Genomic DNA, 19,191 nt, shown 5'->3' with positions numbered 1-19,191 from the left:
TTTTCCTGCGACGTGTGGTGCGCGAAAACAAGGTGCATATTGCGCGCCTATAGTGAACCCTAATCAAAGCAACTGTTTGCTCAATCATGGTGTGGGCCACCCGAGAGACGTTTAACGTCAGCCGCATCATCCACATCGGTTCTGGCCTCGTCGCGCCCAAGCTCAAGCGTCGAGACTCGAGAGGCGATGGCGGAGCGCAGCATCCTCATGGACTTCCTGCTGGCCAGCGTGGCCACCAGCGGCGCCTGCGTGGTGTCCAACCCCATGGAGGTCATCAAGACGCGCATGCAGCTGCAGGGCGAGCTGGCGCACAGCGTCACGCGCGGCGCGGCGCCCGTGGTGCAGTACCGCAACTTCGCGCACGCCTTCTACACCATCGGGCGCACCGAGGGCCTGCGCGGCATCCAGCGCGGCCTGGGGCCGGGCATCTCGTACCAGATCTTCATGAACGGCCCGCGCCTGGGGCTGTTCGAGCCGCTGCAGAAGGTCTTCGGCGCCACGGACCCCACGGCCTACTCGTTCCCGCTGCGCAACGTGTGCGCCGCCGCCACCTCGGGCATGATCGGCGCCTTCATCGGCAGCCCCTTCTTCCTGGTCAAGGCGCGCATCCAGGCCGCCAGCTCCGCGGGCAAGATCAACGCCCAGTACGCGTACAACGGCATGGTGGACGGCTTCCGCCAGATCGTCACGTCGGAGGGCCTGCTCGGGCTCTACCGCGGCGCGTCGGCGTCGATCCCGCGCGTTGCGGTGCGTTGTCGAAGGGTTTAATTGAACTGGTGGGGTGCTGACGTTGTGTTGGGTGGTTGGGGTGGTGCAGATCGGCTCGGGCACGCAGCTGGCGACGTACACGCAGGCCAAGACGCTGGTGATTGCCGCGGGCTTCGAGGATGGCGTGCAGGTTCACTTGGGCTGTGAGTTGGTGGCGCTGGCTGGGTGTGAGCTGATCGGGTGGAGGTGGATGAGTTGGCTGACTTTTCTGTTGTGTGTTGGCTGCAGCGAGCATCCTGACGGGCCTGGTGGTGACGACGGCGATGAACCCGATGGACGTGGTGTCGACGCGGATTTACAGCCAGAAGGTGGTGAACGGCAAGGGCAAGCTCTACTCGGGCGTGGTGGACTGCATCATGAAGACCATGAAGAGCGAGGGCATCCGCGGCTTCTACAAGGGTTGGGCGGCGCACTACATGCGGCTAGGCCCGCACACCATCTTCACTTTCCTCTTCTGGGAGGAAGCCAAGAAGCTCGCGGCCGAACTCGGATACTAATGTGCCTAGATAGAAAGTATGCAGACGGTACCATAAATCCATCAAGTTGCGGGTTTCTCTGGAGGTGTCCATCGTTTGAGACGAGTCGTGGCGCCTTGGTCAGGCTAGACTCTCGATAGATTTGTTGACGCATCAACTTCAACGACAGCCGTGAACAACATCTCACTCGCATCTTTATTGAGTCAGCGGATCCCTCCTCAGATCGCCACTGCTAACTAACTGGGGCATCTACCGCAGCCAAAGCCCGGTGGGGCTCTGGTATCCGTCTGCACGTTTAGTAGCGGTAGAGTTTGGCCGATCGCGTCTGCTCGAGGTCGATCTTGTGGCCGAACAGGTCGCGGATGTTGTTGAGACGGTACTTAATCATCGTGGGGCGCTCCAGCGACAGACCCCAGGCGATGACACGCACGTTCTCCGGCAGGCCCATGGGGCGCAACATCTCCGGACGGAACACACCCGAGTTACCGATCTCAGTCCACTTCTTCAGATCGGGGTGGAAGGCGAAGATCTCCATGCTGGGCTCCGTGTACGGGTTGTACGCCGGCTTGAAGCGCATCTGCGTGATGCCGATCTTGAGGAAAAAGGCCTTGATAATACCGATGAGGTCGCCGAGCGACAGGTCGTAGTCGGCCACCACGCCCTCCACCTGGTGGAACTCGGCCAAGTGGGTCGCGTCCATGCTCTCGTTACGGAACACACGGTCAATGGAGAAGTACTTCTGCGGCGTGAAGCCGCCAGGCTGGTTCGCCAGCTTGTACAGCATCTGAGCCGAGATAGCCGTGGTGTGCGTACGCAGGATGTTCGTCATGGACGTCTCGCGCTTGAAGGCACCGCGGCCGTGACTGCATTCGTCCAAAGTAGCGAAGTTGTGAGCCCAGCTAACATCCAGCAATCTTAACAGCAGCCGGAGCAAATGCGTACCCAATGGAGCCGAAGCCACCGTTCTCGTGCATGTCGTGGACGCGCTTGTAGTAGTCCTCCGGCACCGTCAGGCAGTGCTTGGGCTCTGCAGACAGAAGATAAAGGTAATCAGGATCAGCAACGCATCTACAACCCACCAAGCACCGGCAGCAAACACACGGGTGAGGAAGAACGTGTCGTGAGCGTCACGAGCCGGGTGCGACTGCGGCTGGAACAGCGAGTCGAAGTTCCAGAAGCTGCTCTCCACGTAGCGGTTCGTGGGCATCTCCTGGAATCTGCACCCCAACCGGACAAAAAGAAAATAAAGCATCAGCCTCTTCCCTCGTCCACTCCATCGATCCAACACAACTCACCCCATGTCCATCAGCACGCGCCGGAACTCGGCGCGCACCTTCATGAGCGGGTGCAGGTGTCCGCCGCCGACGCTCAGACCCATGGTCTTGAAGTTGTAGGGCTTGAACGTCTCCTTCTTCCACGCCTCCCTGCACAGTCAGTCCGTCAGTCAGTCTCCTCTGCTGTCAGGCCTCTCTCTCTCTCCTGGTCTCTCTCCTCACCCGTCCAGCATCTCCTTGGTCAGGCCCGCCGCCTGCTTCTTACGCTGCAGCGCGAAGTTGGCGCCCTTGGACAGCGCGTAGGACTTGCGCGTGCGCAGCTCGGCCAGCTTGCGGCGCTTGAGCGTGCTGGCCTCGTCCTTGGTCACGGCCTCGAGCGCGCCGCCCGCCTGCTCCAGGCGGCGCAGCATGTCGGCCACGTCGTCGCGCACGGCGTCCACGTTGCGCAGGAACCTGCCGCTCTGCTTGTCCAGGCGGATCCACCTGTTCTTCATGCACGCGCCCTGGCCCACCTTGAGCGTGGCGGCGCCCACGGCGGCCTCGAGCGCCTGGCGGTCGGCGCCCCCGTCGGCGGGGATGGCCTGGAACAGCTGCACCTCGGGCGAGCCGCGCTCCAGGAACTGGCGCGCCTCGTCCTTGAGCACGTAGAAGGACGTGGCGCGCTCCTCGTCCGCCACGAACGCGTCCACCAGCAGCGACTTCATCACGCCCACCACCAGCTCGTGCGACAGCGCGTGCGCCTGCGCGAACTCGAACGTGTCGGCCACGCGGCCGTCCGCGCCGATGGCCGCCAGCAGCAGCGCCTCGGCGCGCGTCTTGTCCGCTTCCCCGGCGCTCATGGCAGCAGGTGGGTAGATACTGTAGAGAGGGTGGGGCTTCCACTACGTCGCGCTCGTTGGTCAATGGAGCTCTGGACGGGGTGGTGTACGTCCACCACTTCGCACTTAAACGGGGACACACATCTGCGACATGTGGAGACGGAGAATCCTGTTAAGTGCGATCTACCGTTCTACCTGTTCCCTCGCTTTAGTGGTAAACTGCAGCCATGTCACTCTTCCGAGTGTTTTTTGTTTGTTTTGTTTTTTCAAGCCATCAATCAGCCACTGGCGTCCACTCGGCGACTTGGGGGCGCCCTACCTACTGGATCTACTCGGCTTGAGACGTGGGCGATGGAGGCTCGGCGGCAGGGCGGACGCAGCAGCGGCAACGGCAGCGGGCGCAGGTTCCGGCGCGGCGGAGGCGGCGGCGGCGCGGGCCCCGTGTGGTTCAAGGGCGAGGGCTACACGGACCACGAGAGCGTGTGCATCGCCGAGGAGGTGGCGGGCATCTCGGGCTTCCTGGACGCGCGGCGCGCGGGCTTCCCGGGCGTGGTGAAGCAGCGCTTCGCCGACTTCGTGGCGCACGAGCTGGCGCCGCGCTCGCGCCAGCCGGTGGCGCTGCAGCGCGTGGCCCGGAAGAGCAAGAGCCTGCAGCTGGTGTTCCAGGAGCGCGTGCTGGACTTCGCGCTGGGCGTCGTGGCGCCGCGCGAGGAGCTGCGCAGGCTCGAGCCACAGCCGGGCAAGGAGCAGCTGCTGGGCGCCGTGCGCGCGCTCTCGCGCAAGCTGCAGCGCGCGTCGCTGGCGCAGCAGACGCTGGGCCAGGCCGCGCAGGAGGCCTTCCACCTGCGGCAGCTCGTGGCGCTGGTCACGCGCGAGATCGGCGCCAAGAAGGGCAGGGAGTTCGAGCAGTTCCTGGACAAGGTGGAGCGCGCGCGCGGCGAGTTCGAGGCCACGCGCGGCGACGAGGCCGGCGCCAACGCCGCGCTGGCGGCCGCCGAGGGGCTCACGTTCTACCTGGGCGGGCTCAACGAGAAGGGCGACCGCGTGTTCATCCACGAGACCATGCGGCGCTACGGCAAGACGAGGATCGTGGCCGACACGCTGAACATCGGCAGCGACACGGCCGTGATCCGCGTCCGGCCGCAGTTCGCCGTGAAGCTGCTGCCTGGGGAGAGGGACAGCAGGAGGGACTGGCCGGTCGGACAGCGTACGTTGCGGGGGGGGGGGGGTTGTGTGGTAGTAGTAGTAAGTGGTGGTTGATGGAGTGGACTGATGAGTTTTGGGGTGTTGCTGCTTTTGTGACGCAGCCGACTACCTGCAGTTCACGCTGTACAAGCGCAACAAGGACACGTCGGCGGTGATCAATCAGCTGGCGTCCATGCTGAAGATCTCGCCTGCTCTTTTCTCCTACGCTGACGTCAAGGACAAGCGCGGCATCACCACGCAGCTCTGCACGGTGTACCGTGTGCCGAAGGATCGCGCGCAGGTGGTGTTCCGGCCAGGAGGCTCGAAGAAGCTCGAGGACCAACAGTATCTCGTCGGCGACTTGCGCTACGTGTCGAGGAAGCTGGAGCTGGGCGACTGCGCTGGCAATCGCATTGCCATGGTGGTGCGATCCTTGCCTAAAGATGAGAAGGAGTTGTCGGAGGCGGATGTGCGCAAGGCTGTCCACAGCTGGGAAGCGCGTGGATTTATCAACTTTTTCGGGCTGCAGCGCTTTGGCAACGCTAGTACGTCGTACCACTTGCTCGGCCGTGCGATGCTGCGCAAGGACTACAAGCTGGCAGTGCTGCTGTTGTTGCGCCCCCAGGATGGAGAGGCCAGCAAAATTCGTGCTGCGAGAGAACACTTCAGGCGCCACAAGGACGTTGCCGCTGCACTACGTATGCTTCCACCTTTCCTTGTCCCGGAGCGTGCAGTGCTGGAGGGGCTTCAGCAACACGGCATCGATGCTCACGAGCTGGCTTTGAACAACATCCCAAAACCACTGCGCATTGCGTATGTTGAAGCGTACCAGGACTTCGTGTGGAACGAAATGGCGAGTATGCGAGTGGCAAAATTCTCGTCTACGGCAGCTGTTGTGGGTGACCTTGTGCTTGTCAAAAGTGATGATCCCAAGGTTGTTAAGAAGCTTAACGAGTCAAGCGAGCCTTCGAGGAAGCGTCTGAGGACTGGAAAGAGCTCGAGGAGGCAACCGCTTCAGGCAGTTATGGAACTCACCGAAGAAAATGTGGACCAGTACTCGATCGAGGACGTGGTGTTGCCGCTACCAGGTCATGCAATTAAGTACCCGACCAACGAAGTGGGCACGGCGTATCGTAAAATGCTGACAACGGATGGCATCGACCTCAACGCGCACTTTGGACCAGACGGCAGCCAGACCTACCTGCTCGATGGATCATATCGCCACTTGATTAAAAAGCCAACGCGTGTTTCGTTCCGGTTGGAGCGCTACGAGGACCCGACGAAGCCGTTGATCCCAAATGACGTTGATGCATTGCTTGCGAATTCTCCTGGATCAGCGCAGGACTCTTCTGCCGGTGAAAATGCCATTGAATCTTCGTCTAGGCCAGCAGTGGAAGGATCACACCGCGCATTAGTGCTCGAGTTTGATCTGGACTACGGTTCCGATGCAACCATCGCCACCCGCGAGCTGATGAAGCAAAGCAGCAGCGCGCATGTAAATTGGCAAACTTCAACCTCGGAGGCAGCTGGCAGCGAAGCGTCGAAGAACGCGGACAGATCCTCTGCTGCAAATTCTGCTTCAAGGTCCGGTGCGTCGAGCTCACAGGCAATCAAGACTGGCCGTGGCGATACTCGCAAGGTCATCACCGCCCAGAAGAAGACGCAAGTGGCAATCGGCCGTCCGGGTTTCAGTCTAGGCAGGTCATAGGGGCTGACGGTGTCAGATAGTCTCGTGATGTGTCTAAACGATAGGACTCCTGAGTTAGATTTTGAAGATAGTGTGCTTGGCAGTGCGCGCATGCAACTGAAACGGAGACAATAGAAAAACACGCGAGAAAGTTACTTCGAAGATCACAGCATGCGTTCCATCCAGACCACACACATATCTATGAATCAACCTTATTAAAAGTTAAAGTCCATGCCGTTGTCACTTCAACGCCATGTAACTTTTAATAAGGTCCAATAAGAAGTCCATGCCGTTGTCACTTCTCGTTTGCGGAGAGATCACATTGCAACTTCAGGACGCGACTCGCTTTCGTTCGCGCCACTTATTAATTAATAGTGGGTCTGAAATCGGAGCACATCTCAGGATGGAACCAGGCAACTGTCATTTTAAAGTGAGAGAGCACAGTGACACCTAAACCTCGAATTGTTCAGTCATATTCCACATAGAATAACCCAGTGATGACCTTTTCGCAGTAACATGAGGTCACAAGTGAATTGTAGTATTTCATAGATTTGTGACAGTTGCACATCCTCTCTAGTTGCTTCGAAGCCTACAGATAGATGTAGCATGATCATCCAACATAGTTTCGTATCGGATGAACTCATCGGCAGGAAACTGTCGCTTTCTTTTCTTCCCATGTGACATAAAATTATTTATGACGACGATGGAAATAAATAATTGAACTTGACGCAAAAGTTGTCAGAATATGTTATTTTGTCAGAAGGCAAAAAAAAATGCAATACAGTTATTTATTCGGAGGTCGGCCTCAAACTTCATCGAAGCGTTGATAACCTTCTTGAACGGATCGGAACCAAGCTAGGTTCCCAAAGGGTGAGCCTATTAACTATACACCTTTCCTAAGACGAATTCTCTAGCACAATCAACCATAGCCCTCGTAAGTAAAGTCACAGAGTCTTTGTCTTTGATCTCACATCAACACTAAAAGCTGTTCACACTAAAGGATCCCGGCATACTGGGCATGTATCTCTAATTTCGCGCCACTGCTCCAGACAAATGGTGCAGAAGGAGTGACGACACTGCGTTCATGCACGACTCAGGGACTTCGTAGCAAATGGAGCATGCATCGCCCGCATCATCGGAGCGGGAACCAAGTCTATGTCGGCTTGCTTCATTGAGACACTCTTCGCGTAGCGCTGGGCTAGGCCAGCGGTGAGGTGCACGTGGTGGTTCTGAGCTAGGCCAGCGGCGAGGTGCATTGTCAAAACTGGGCAATCGCTGCCGTCCAGGAGTAGGCCAATGATGTGGCTCAAACACTCGTGGATCTCTGTAGTCCCCGTCATCAAAGCTGGGCAAGCGATGCCGTCCTCGCTCTCTACTGCCCCCAGAAGGCCAACGGTATGGCTCCATTTGCTGTCGATCAATGTCCAGGTATTCATACGACCATGAAGTAGACTCGTTCGAGCTCGAACTATCAGCAGTTGAACTTGTCTGGAGACACGATTCTCCCAGTGATCGGGCATTGCCATAGTTCGAAGTGATCAGTGTGGCAGTACGATGCGCTGCGGACACACGCGCAATTTCGTCTTCCAATTCGGCCAAGCTGAAGTGACGAGGTGACGCTGCATCTTCTCGAAGCTGGTGGCTAGCGCTTTCGAAGCTCTCCGTCGAAGACCGCTGGTATAACAGCGACGAGTGCACCGCGGCATCGTCTTCCTCTTCAAGAAGAGACGGCTGGAAAGGAACCGTTTCCGACATTTGTGTCCCAGTCGCTTCCACAGGACTCAAGATATCAAGCGTTTGTCTGCATGCCGGGCACGCGTTGTTCGTCGCGAGCCACCGAAAGATGCACGCGCTGCAAAAGGTGTGGCGACATGTCGTAGTGAACGGATCAGTAAAATCATCACAGCAAATTGGACACTCGTCCTCTTGGTCTGCGCCGTTCGGGCAAGATCTCATTTCACGATCACTTGTCGGGTTCACAGACGTCTCAACACTTAATTGAGGTCGTTCATGCGCCGACTCCCCCACTCCACGCGACCTCGTCGAGCTCCCACGCTCATCAGGAACCGTTGAATTCGATTCTGGAAACTCCACGCGACCACAGGTCGCCGTCGAGCTCTCACGTAGGACGTCGAGGAGGTATCCAACAACACCAAGGTGACCGTTTTCAGCAGCGGCGGCAACAGCAGAATCTGTAGCTGGTAGATTGACATATTCGTGAAGGAATTGGACAAGTTCCAGATGCCCTTTTGACGCTGCTTCAGTCATGGCAGCCTCAAACGTCGCCTCAGTCCAACCGCCTTCACAGTTTGCGGACATCCACTTGACACGATCTAGCTTGCCTTGACTAATGAAGAAAGTCTTCATCCTCGTGCATATCCCCCCGGGGTTGTGCATCAAGTCGTGCCAGCCAGAGGGGTCGCATGCTCCAAGCGCGCACTCCGCTTCGGAGAATTGGGTGACCATTATGTTCTGGTCTGTACTCGAAAACTCGAGTGTAGTTGCGAGGAGCCCGCAAACTGTGATGTGAGGGCGAGAGGTAGTAGGCATCACCATTTGCGCGAGAGTTGTCTCGTACCGCCAAAGGAATAGAAGTAGATTTACATCCATACTACGTTCTTATGCCCTTCGAAATCAACACGGAGTGGATAAGGTCAATGCACCCATCCCGGCACAAAATACTGGTTCACTCGGGTCTGTGGGTAGATTGGACAACTCCGCGCCTTAGGCAGCTTACCTGGTATGATAGCTTTAGTTAATTTGCAACACAAGAATTCACTTGCGATAAAGTGGCTGCTACTACCCTACGGATATCGATAAAGTATATCGTTGATCATCTATAGATCATCAAGGTCGGCAAGTACCTGAGCCTCGAACTTCTCTTTCATGCGTTTCACGACACCAAGCTCGATTTCATCTCGGATCTTAGCTCGCATTTCCACTACCTTTGTTTGCATACTTGCTTCAATTTCAGCGTGACCAAGCGTGTACGTGGGTAAACTTGGTCGCTTTGCATAGTTGGTAGACCAACGCCTGGGGAGCTAACGCTTTATACCTCGAGTTCCTGAGTGGTTTCACCAGAGTCGCGCAGGTCAACTTGGTAGGCTCGTCTACAATCGTCGTGCTGCATCCAGAATCAGCATTTTTATCGTTCTTGTTCGTCTTTGGATTATCGCTTGTGCTGAACAAACCTCAGATCTGTGCCCGTGCAGCTACTGAACAACAGCAAAGTGGCCATATTCTGAAGCTGCTGCAATAGCTTCATTTGTAACGTGCTAGCTGAAATTGCTGTGTAGATATCGAATGATATCCCAGTGACCGTTCGAAGCAGCATTGATCATAGCGGCAGCGCTGCATCCTTCCGACTAATTACCATGCAACCACTGACTGCGTTCAGGTACCCCTAACCAGCAGCACCGATAACGGCTGCAGCGGTGCATCCTTCGTTGCGTCTTCGTGAAGCTGCCGGACTATTGATGCCTGGCCATTAGCTGCTGCTTGATCCATTCCAGAGGCTGTGCATCCTTCGTTACGAATTTCGCGCAACCACTTGACCACTTCAACATGCCCATGGTTCACGGCAGCGGTTAGCTCTCAATGTGATCATATACAGTACTGATCAGGTTTATGAACAGACCTTGACATTTCAGTAGGATGGGAAATGATCGGTAGAGGTGACACTTAGTGTCGGGCCGACGTGAATGTCTGTCGGCGGGGCATTCACTACGCAACAAGCAAAGGCAGACACAGATGCTGGCAGCTTCGACGTCAGGCATGCGTTAGCGAACCCAGGTGTCGACTTACGCGTGCAGTCGGCGATGGTAAATGGCGGTACTGCGGTGTCGGAGCCCGCTCATGACGTGCTACTGCTAAGACTACTGTCGTTATCTCCAACCCGTGTGACCTTCTTGTTACACCACGGCGTAGGTAGATATTTAACACAAGTTGATCACCTCAGCGGTTGGGAGCGCCACGGCTAGCAGGGGAGTCTACCAGTGCGAGGCCGTTCAGTGTCGACCAGACTTTAGTGGCCTGCACGCATGGCTAGGATAGGGATGGCTGGGAGGAAGCATTATCAGCACTAGTGGTCGGGTGGCCCCACTAGCCGCTTCCTGCTCGTAAACCCGGTTATATGCACCGGACAGCAGAGCCCTTCGCACACTGGCACATGCGAGCCCTGTCGTCCCTCGGCCGAGGAGCTCCAACTACCACAGCCCCCGTGGTCTCTCTCCACGGTCCCGCCGCCCTATTCGAACACTGCCCTCATCTGTGCACGAGCCTGCCTCTGCTCACCTGTCTCGACCGTAACCCTGCGTCGGCGCAACTCGTGTATATTAGTCTTGATCCTCCACTAACCAGTGAAAAATCGCAACTGAGGGTCGAGCCGGCCGACCGCCGCTCGCTGCCCTCCTACCCCCCGTCGATCTACCTCTACTCCTACTGCACGGGCGCCTTCCTAGCCTACTGGACCTCTCCCTCACCGGTACTTCAAGGCCTCATAGCCTCACGTTCCTGCTCTTGATCTCGCCTCGCCTCGCTTGCATACTCTTCGCCCTTGTCCTTCGGCGTGTCGCCCCACGCCTGCGATCTTCTACCGTCGCTGTCGCCACTCCAACCTTCCACTGCTTGCTCAACGCCCGTCGGTGGCTGGTGGCACTAGCCCACTGGCTCGCCCTCGTCACCACCCGTATCTTGTCCCACACTACGGCCCTACTTGGCCACTTGTCCACCGTACTCGCCTCACGTCAAGTCGATCACCGCCACGCGATCGTCTGGCAATGCTCGTTCGTGGCCTTGCGCTACGCGACGAGCCAACCTACTACACTACCGTCTGTAGTACAAGTACACCGCTCGTTTGCATCGTCACGTTCCATTGTTCTAAGTTTCAACTCAGGTATTATGGACTTCGTAGGCTACGCGCCCGCACATTGTTGCGCTTGGACATTAAGACGACGACTACGATGATTCGGACGATACGTGCTGAAACACGCTTGCCGCTAGCGGGCACGCTAATGCCGAGGGGGACATGAAGGTTGATACACAGGCTGATACGCAGGCTGTTAGAGATGTCGCGTGACCGGCAGTAGCTCCTCAACCTGTGACTTCGGATGCCAACGTTGCAATGGCTCGTAACATCATCGACGTGTTGACTGTTGTCAACCCGGAGCACGTACAAGTCGCAGGAGATGACGCAGCGTCTACGAAGGTGACGTTCCACCGTTGCGAGCACGTTGCGCAGATCGAGGCGTTGGTCCTGCAGTACGAGTACTGACCGGACGGGGAGCAGCGTCGTGTAGTAGTAGCGGTGACCAGGAAGCTCTCGTAGTGGCTCATGCTCACGCAGGAGCCAGCTCGGGTCCACGGCACACTCGTCCGAGGACAGCAGCACGTCCCGGCAGCCCAAGCACGTGCGCGGCCGCGAGTACTAGCTATCTGTCAGGCCCACCTCTGGCCTGCTGAGCAAGCAAGCCAGTGCGATGCGGCGCAAAGGCTCTGGCTTGCTTGCTAGCGGCCAGAGGCTTGAAGTTCCTGTGGCAGCTACCCGAGAGGGTCAGCCGTCACAGTGAACATGGATTTTGCAGGAAAAACATGAAAAAGAAACATGGAACATGCATTTAGTAGAAAAGAAATGAAAAGAAAACAAAAAGACGCAGGGTAGCACATAGTCAAGGAAAACCCCAGAAATACGCAAAGAGAGCCCTGTGCTCGCGTAGGAGCACAGCGAGGCATGCATGTTAGGCTAACAGTAGCAATTCAGTATTAAATAAACCGTCTACCCCGCACATCGACCACAACTACCGCGCTTCTCGACAGGACCAACACTCGCACCCACTTCAACGACAAACACTCTTCGGGCCCAACGCGACATCTGGTAGCACTTGCGGGGGGAAGGCTCGCTGCTGCACGGCACTCAAGGGGAGGCTTTTTCACCTTGAGGTGTATGTGTCACGTCAGCGTGACCAACCCAGCTGTTGGGGAGACATTGGTACATTAATAGGGCAACCTACTATTGTACGCTGACGTGGGATATAACTGGAGGGCAGCCGTGGTGCAAATTTGTTTTGCATCTGGCCCCGGTGAGAGTCCATTTGCCATAGTAGCTGCTGTTCTCAAAAGACTGCACCGTACTTAAGTCGAGCGCTATAAGTCTCGAAGCCGGTTAGTCAGTTTTTGTTCTTGGTAGCCCGGCACAGCAAAATTTGGCGAAGCGAAGACCAGGACGATAACCGTCACCGCTCGACCTCTCACGCGTCATCGACCTCTCACGTGTCATCGACCTCTTTAAAGTCATCGAAGAAGTCCAAGACCTCCCACAGTGCATAACTCGGCCAATTTTAGGAAGTAGCGTAGGCTATTTTCTTTAACAGGTTTTCTCTTTTACTTTCTTTTAGTCAGTGCCCCTCAAAGTAGATTGATCCCACCGGTATCAAGGTTCAAGGGTGAACACACAAAGTACGAAGTTTTCGCTTGTTCAAGATGGCGGATCCCCTACAACTAACAGAGTCTTCGGTGTGTCTGTCTCCTGTTCGTCGTATCCCGCCCTTGCGGCATCAGCCTGCCGTAGCGCATAGCCCTACGGCCCTGCATTAGCGCATTAGTAACCTGCCCTATGGCATCCCACCATCCTTTTGACTGGCTAATCTATGCCCGATATTACAAAAATAGCCTTGCGTTATATTTATTCATGCTGTGATAGGCTGAAATTGCCTCCCCCCTAAAATTTCCGTTTTTGAATTCGAATTCGGGCGCCGCTGCGAGCCCCACAGGACGCGAGCGCCGCACAGCGACGACGGTGCGCTGCGTGCGCGACATAGCAACCTGTACATGTGCGCGATAGCGCTATAAAGTAAATAGAGGACGACCTTCTGGGCGTGAGATAAATACATAATATATTATTACTGCTCTGTGATTGGCCAAAATCCTCTCTGTTAGAATATATTGCTATTCGGGGTGCCATACACATTTCGCGATACAGCGCGCGAAATACAATACGTGCGCTGGACAGGGGTGAACCCGGACCTTCAAACGCGACTTGCAGGAACTTTAAGCACGCAGGACCTTCAAGCACGCTGGACCTTCAAGCACCGTGCGCGATCGCGTAGTAGTGGAGCGAGCTGGAATAGCAAGCGGAACGGGTTGGGACGAACAGTAGGCCAAGTAGTGGAGCGAGCTGGCACAGCGAGCGTAACGGGTTGCAGCGAACGGTAGGTCAAGTAGTGGGGCGAGCTGGCACAGCGAGCGGAACGGGTTGGGACGAACGGTATGCCAAGTAGTGGAGCGAGCTGGTTCAGCGAGCGTAACGGGTTGGGACGAACGGTACACCCTCCGGAGCGAAGTAGAGGGGGGCTATCTCGATGAGTGGAGCGAGCTGGAACAGCGAGCGTAACCGGCTCCGACTAACCACACACCCACCGCCGCGAAGCGGCGGCGATCGTCTAGTCCGGCCCAATTAATGCATAGTATGTTGGCGGCCATGGAGAAGCAGACAGAATTGATCGACGAGCTGTGCAAGTCAAGGCAGCTGTCGCAACTAAAGCTGGATGGGATAAAATTGCCCAGCTACGGGGGGACGCTCAAGGAATCGTTCCAACTATACCGGGAGCAGGTGGAGCAGTACGTTTTAGCTAAGGGCATAGACTGGAAGGATAGTAAGTTGAGTGGACGCATTTTGGCTGTGTTAGCGGGATCGCTGAAGTATCTAGCCGCGCAGTGGTACATCGTCAAGAAGGACGATGTGAAGAGTGTGAAAGACTTCTTTTTGAAGCTGGAGGAAGTGTTCGTGCCTCCGGATCTGCAAGAACGTCTTCGGGACCAGATGAATGACTTGAAGGAGCGTCAGTGTCGAGACTTGCCCGATTATATCAGCAAGTTCAGGCACTTGATTACTCAAGTCAAGGAGATGAGCGAACTGGACAAGATCATGTACTTCTTGCGTGGTCTGCCGTCAAGTATTCGAGAGGAAGTCCAGTATCGCAGGAGTGCAACGTTGACCGACGTTATTACCGTAGCGCTCGACTATGACCGGTCTCACGCGCATCGTGGACGCTCGGATGGAGCACGCGACAGACCGAGGTACCGATCGTACGACAACAGACGATCGAAGAGCAACAACGATGGACCAGTGCCGATGGAGATCGACAGCGTAAGGGTACCGTCGAAGGAGGAATGTATGCGCCGAAACCTGTGTTTCCGGTGCGGGAGTAGCGCCCATCGGGCTCGTCAATGTCCGATACAGCCGCAGCAGACGCAAATGGCTAAGCGGAATGCGCCGAAGTACAACAACTCGGGCAGTAATCAAGGGCGTAAGCCGAGGATGAACATGGTCCTCGAGGATGACGAACAGGTGGATACTGTCGTCATGGATCGCGTGACTATGTGTGTGGCTGACATCCAGGAACAAGCGGATGAGTTACAGGCACTCATGGACAAGGCACGTGTACAAGTGGAAGAGACTGTCACTGCAGCGTCAGAAATGACGGAAGATGCTGGCTCGTGTGGACTACAGCCAGTTGAAGAACCGAGTTTGCATGCGATGCAACCGGAATTGGAGTCTGGTGTGTGCGGATCGCCGCCAGAGCAGGAAGCTGAGTTGCATGAGAAGCAGCCAGTGAAGTTGGTTCAGCAAGGATCGCAACCAACAAGTACAACGGAGACCTTGAAGGTGAACGCAGTGAAGTCCGAACGTACGAGTAACCTTTTCATCAGGAAGGGTCGCATCAATGGCAGAGATGTCCGAATTCTGTTGGACACGGGTGCAAGCACGAACATGATTATGCCAGGTTTGGCTAGTAATGTGCTTCTGTCGAGACGACTTCAAGCTCAGCACTTTGATGGCACGTTAACACCGGCGACGGATGTCAAACACGTGGAAGCGCCAGTGAGCATGGATGGGTACTTCTTTCCAGCGATCGAGTTCGTGGAATGGAAGTTGCCGGAGTCGCACGACGTCATTATGGGGAAACCGTGGTTTAAGGACTACAACCCTCAAGTGGATTGGCAAAAGGAGGAGGTTGTCATACCTGACCGGATGAAATTCATCGACGTCGATGCACCGTCGTTCTCGCACAACTTGAAGGAAGGCGAGTATGAGCAGGTGTTTCGGGTGAAGATACAACTTGTGCCCGAAGTGGAAGGAATTCCAGTACCGATCTTCAACGTAGTCGGTAAGAAGTTCAAGGATGTGTTTTCGGAGCAATTACCAGACGGATTGCCTCCGATGCGTGAAGTCAACTTTGAAGTGACGTTGAAGAAGGGGGCTCAACCAAGCTCTCGTGCACCGTTCCGCATGTCGAAGATGGAACAGGATGCTTTCGAAGAATTTGTCAAAGACAAGTTGAAGAAAGGATGGATTGAAGTGTCGAACTCGCCGTGGGTTTCGAACATCTTCGCAATCCCGAAGAAGGAACCAGTCACCGGTCAAATGCCGAAAAGGGCTGAATGGTTGCGTAGCGGCAATTTGAAGATTCCGTTGCGTTGGGTGTTCGACTACCGCTATCTCAACAGCGTGACTGTCATTGCCAAGCTCCCGTTGCCATTAATCGAGGAGTTGTTCGGTAAGATGGTAGGTTGTGTCATCTACACGTTGATCGACCTTGCGCAGGGATATCATCAAATGCTGGTGGTGAGGTCAAGTCGTCCGTACACTGCGTTTCGAACACACAAGGAAACGTATCAGTGGTGTGTAGCGCCCATGGGAGTGGCTGGAATGCCAGGGACATGGTCTAGGCTCATGCACAAGCTGTTCGACAAGTACGAATTTGTCGTCGTGTATCTCGATGACATCTGCGTCTTCTCGAAGGGTATGGAGGAGCATGTGGAGCATCTGCGTGCAGTTTGTATGGTACTGCGTCGCGAGAAGCTTTTTGCGCACATGGCAAAGTGTTCGTTTGGTCAGTCCGAAGTGGCTTTCCTAGGACATGTTGTCTCGCAGGCAGGAGTAAGCGTTGATCCGCGTAAAACGGAAGCGATAGCCAAGTATCCGACTCCGACGAATCGAAAGGAGTTGTTGAGTTTCTTGGGTTTGGCAGGATATTATCGCAGATTTATCTGTGATTTTGCCGAGATTGCTCGTCCGTTGAGGGATTTGACGAAGGGAGATGCCCCATGGAATTGGACGAAGCCTGTGGAGGACGCGTATTTGCATCTCAAGCTCGCACTTCAGCAAGCGCCTACGCTGAAGTTGCCGGACTTTGAGCGACCGTTAATCGTGACGACAGACGCGTCAGGACATTGTATTGGTGGAGTTCTGTCACAGAGGTATGACGGAGCAGATCATCCGATTGCCTTCTATTCGAAGAAGTTTGATAAACATGAGCGTGGATGGCCTACGCATGAGAAGGAGCTACTAGCTATCAAAGTGGCTACGGAGAAGTGGAGACACTATCTGCATGGACGCCCATTCGACGTCTACACGGATAACGCAGCGTGTTCGTGGATGTTACATCACCCACGAGTGTCACTAAAGATGGCTCGCTTTTTGACGCACTTTTCGCAATACACGTTTACTTTGCATCATGTGCGAGGTAAGATGAACGTTGTAGCGGATGCGCTCTCACGGCCTCCACCGGATGGACTAGAAGACGAAGAGGAGAATGAAGCACCTCTTCCGGATGTGACGTATACGGTTCATGACTGCGACGACGAATGCGCGAAGAATGCCGCACCAGTTCATGACCACCGTATTAAGTCTGCAGTGTTGCGCAAGTTGTCAACGGATGATACTCACCTGTTACTCGACGATGTCGACTTACGAGGGGAGGGTCGCCCGATTGGCGTAGCACAGCAGCAAGTCAACAGCGTCGACTATCATTTTGTAAGTCCGCACTTGGCCCCTGAGACGAAAAGAGCGTTTCAGGAAGGATACGAATCAGACCCTACTTTCAAGCAACAGTGGTCTAATGGAGCAGGAAAGGAGAAGTTTGTCAAGCACAATGGGCTTCTGTTTTTCAAACAGACGAAAGGCGAAACTGTCTACCGACTTTGTGTGCCGAAGGTAAAAGAGCTTCGCACAAATGTCATGATCGAATTTCATGATGGAAAGACGTCCGCGCATCCTGGAAGCCGACGTACGTACCTGAAAGCAGCGCAATGGTACTACTGGCCGACTATGGACCGCGACATAAGGGAGTACGTTCGCACATGTGAGACTTGTGCACGATTGAAGTCCAGCAGCCAGAAGAAAAAAGGACTACTGATGCCGATACCAGTGCCAAAGGAATGCTGGGAAGTGGTGTCAATGGATTTCATCACGGGTTTGCCAGTGTCGGAAGGGTTTGATGCAATACTAGTTGCAGTGGACAAATTGTCCAAGCGAGCGAAGTATGCACCAACGTATTCGACAGCTGACGCGAAGGACACGGCTAAAGTGTTCTTTGATGCAGTTGTTCGGCATCACGGATTGCCGAAGGTCATCATCAGTGATCGCGACTCGAAGTTCATCTCGGACTTTTGGAAGTCATTGATGAAGTTGATGGGTATCAAACTCAGCATGACAACTGCGCACCGAGCTCAGGCAGATGGCCAGACAGAGCGCCAGAACCTCGTGCTCGAAGATGTATTGAGATGCATGATCTCGTATCACGGTGACGATTGGGTTAAGCACCTAGGGACTATCGAATATGCGCATTCGACCCTCGTCAACGCGTCTACGAAGTTCGCGCCATTCGAACTTGACACAGGATGTAAGGTGTCAAACATTGTGGCAGAGGAGATGAAAGACCTGCTGCAATCGGAGAATGATGTGACGCTCGCGGAGTTCGCGAAGAACTTCGCGAAGGAGCGACAGGAGATCGTAGAACGTGCTCAGAAGAATTTAGAAGAAGCTCAAGCAAGACAAAAGGAGTACTACGATCGCAAGCGCAGACAAGTTGTCTTTAAAAGAGGTGACTTAGTGCTGCTCGACACGAAGAACTTACCGCTGAAAACCGTAAACAGAACACTGAATTGAAGAAAGCGAAATTAGCGGCTAAGAAGGTTGGACCGTTAGTGATTGAACGTATGGTGAACGACAATGTGGCAAAGTTGATACTTCCCCGCATAATGAAACGTCTTAATCCGACATTCAGCGTAGAGTTACTGACCCATTACCAAACGAATCGTGAGGATTTTCCGAATCGACCGATTCCGAAGGCTGTACCTCTAATCTTGGACGAGGACACTGGAGAAGAACTCTACATTGTGGAGAAGCTGCTCAAGAAACGAACTAGACGTCGCAAACGTCAATGGCTCGTGAAGTGGCATGGGTTGCCGGAGCATGAGGCAACCTGGGAAAGCGAAGCGCAGATCAAGCACGTTTCGCATTGGCGTCAACTCTTGGATGAGTATCGACTCCGCCAACGCGAAGTCAACCAGGGGGAGATGTCAGGCCCACCCCTGGCCTGCTGAGCAAGCAAGCCAGAGCGATGCGGCGCAAAGGCTCTGGCTTGCTTGCTAGCGGCCAGAGGCTTGAAGTTCCTGTGGCAGCTACCCGAGAGGGTCAGCCGTCACAGTGAACATGGATTTTGTAGGAAAAACATGAAAAAGAAACATAGAACATGCATTTAGTAGAAAAGAAATGAAAAGAAAACAAAAAGACGCAGGGTAGCACATAGTCAAGGAAAACCCCAGAAATACGCAGAGAGCCCTGTGCTCGCGTAGGAGCACAGCGAGGCATGCATGTTAGGCTAGCAGTAGCAATTCAGTATTAAATAAACCGTCTACCCCGCACATCGACCACAACTACCGCGCTTCTCGACAGGACCAACACTCGCACCCACTTCAACGACAAACACTCTTCGGGCCCAACGCGACACTATCTACGTTCGAGTTGCCAGTGTTGGAGCTCAACGCTTTTGGCCGCGTCCCCCACAGTCGTGGCATCGCTGTTGGCCGTGCTCAGGATACTCACGTCGACGGTCTCGGAGCCAGCACCGCTACAACAACAACAACAGCAACTACTACTACTACTACCACTGCTGCTGCTGCTGCTGCTACTACTACTACCG

The 19,191-nt window shown here is 55.0% G+C and overlaps 3 protein-coding genes across 3 annotated transcripts; 2 read left to right on the top strand and 1 right to left on the bottom strand.

Moving 5' to 3' along the window:
- Positions 1-186: 186 nt before the first annotated feature.
- On the top strand, positions 187-1,265 carry IUM83_03163 (Mitochondrial Carrier (MC) Family; the record flags this gene model as incomplete). Its single annotated transcript, XM_067927147.1, has 3 exons — positions 187-747; positions 818-911; positions 997-1,265. 3 exons carry the CDS (start codon positions 187-189, stop codon positions 1,263-1,265), a joined length of 924 nt encoding a protein of 307 aa, XP_067791724.1.
- A 274-nt stretch (positions 1,266-1,539) lies between these two features.
- On the bottom strand, positions 1,540-3,357 carry IUM83_03162 (phenylalanine-tRNA ligase, alpha subunit; the record flags this gene model as incomplete). Its single annotated transcript, XM_067927146.1, has 5 exons — positions 1,540-2,107; positions 2,187-2,271; positions 2,346-2,461; positions 2,540-2,668; positions 2,741-3,357. The coding sequence occupies 5 exons, from the start codon at positions 3,355-3,357 to the stop codon at positions 1,540-1,542; spliced, it is 1,515 nt and encodes a 504-aa protein (XP_067792014.1).
- A 330-nt stretch (positions 3,358-3,687) lies between these two features.
- On the top strand, positions 3,688-6,229 carry IUM83_03161 (Pseudouridylate synthase 7; the record flags this gene model as incomplete). The annotated part of the gene is made up of 2 exons (XM_067927145.1): positions 3,688-4,543; positions 4,644-6,229. 2 exons carry the CDS (start codon positions 3,688-3,690, stop codon positions 6,227-6,229), a joined length of 2,442 nt encoding a protein of 813 aa, XP_067791833.1.
- Between the last annotated feature and the right edge of the window lie 12,962 nt (positions 6,230-19,191).

Source organism: Phytophthora cinnamomi (assembly GCF_018691715.1).
Source record: "Phytophthora cinnamomi strain GKB4 chromosome Unknown Contig38, whole genome shotgun sequence".
In the NCBI taxonomy this organism is placed as follows: Eukaryota; Oomycota; class Peronosporomycetes; order Peronosporales; family Peronosporaceae; genus Phytophthora; species Phytophthora cinnamomi.
The sequence above is the reverse complement of the archived record's forward strand: the minus strand, read 5'-3'. Positions and strand labels throughout refer to the sequence as shown.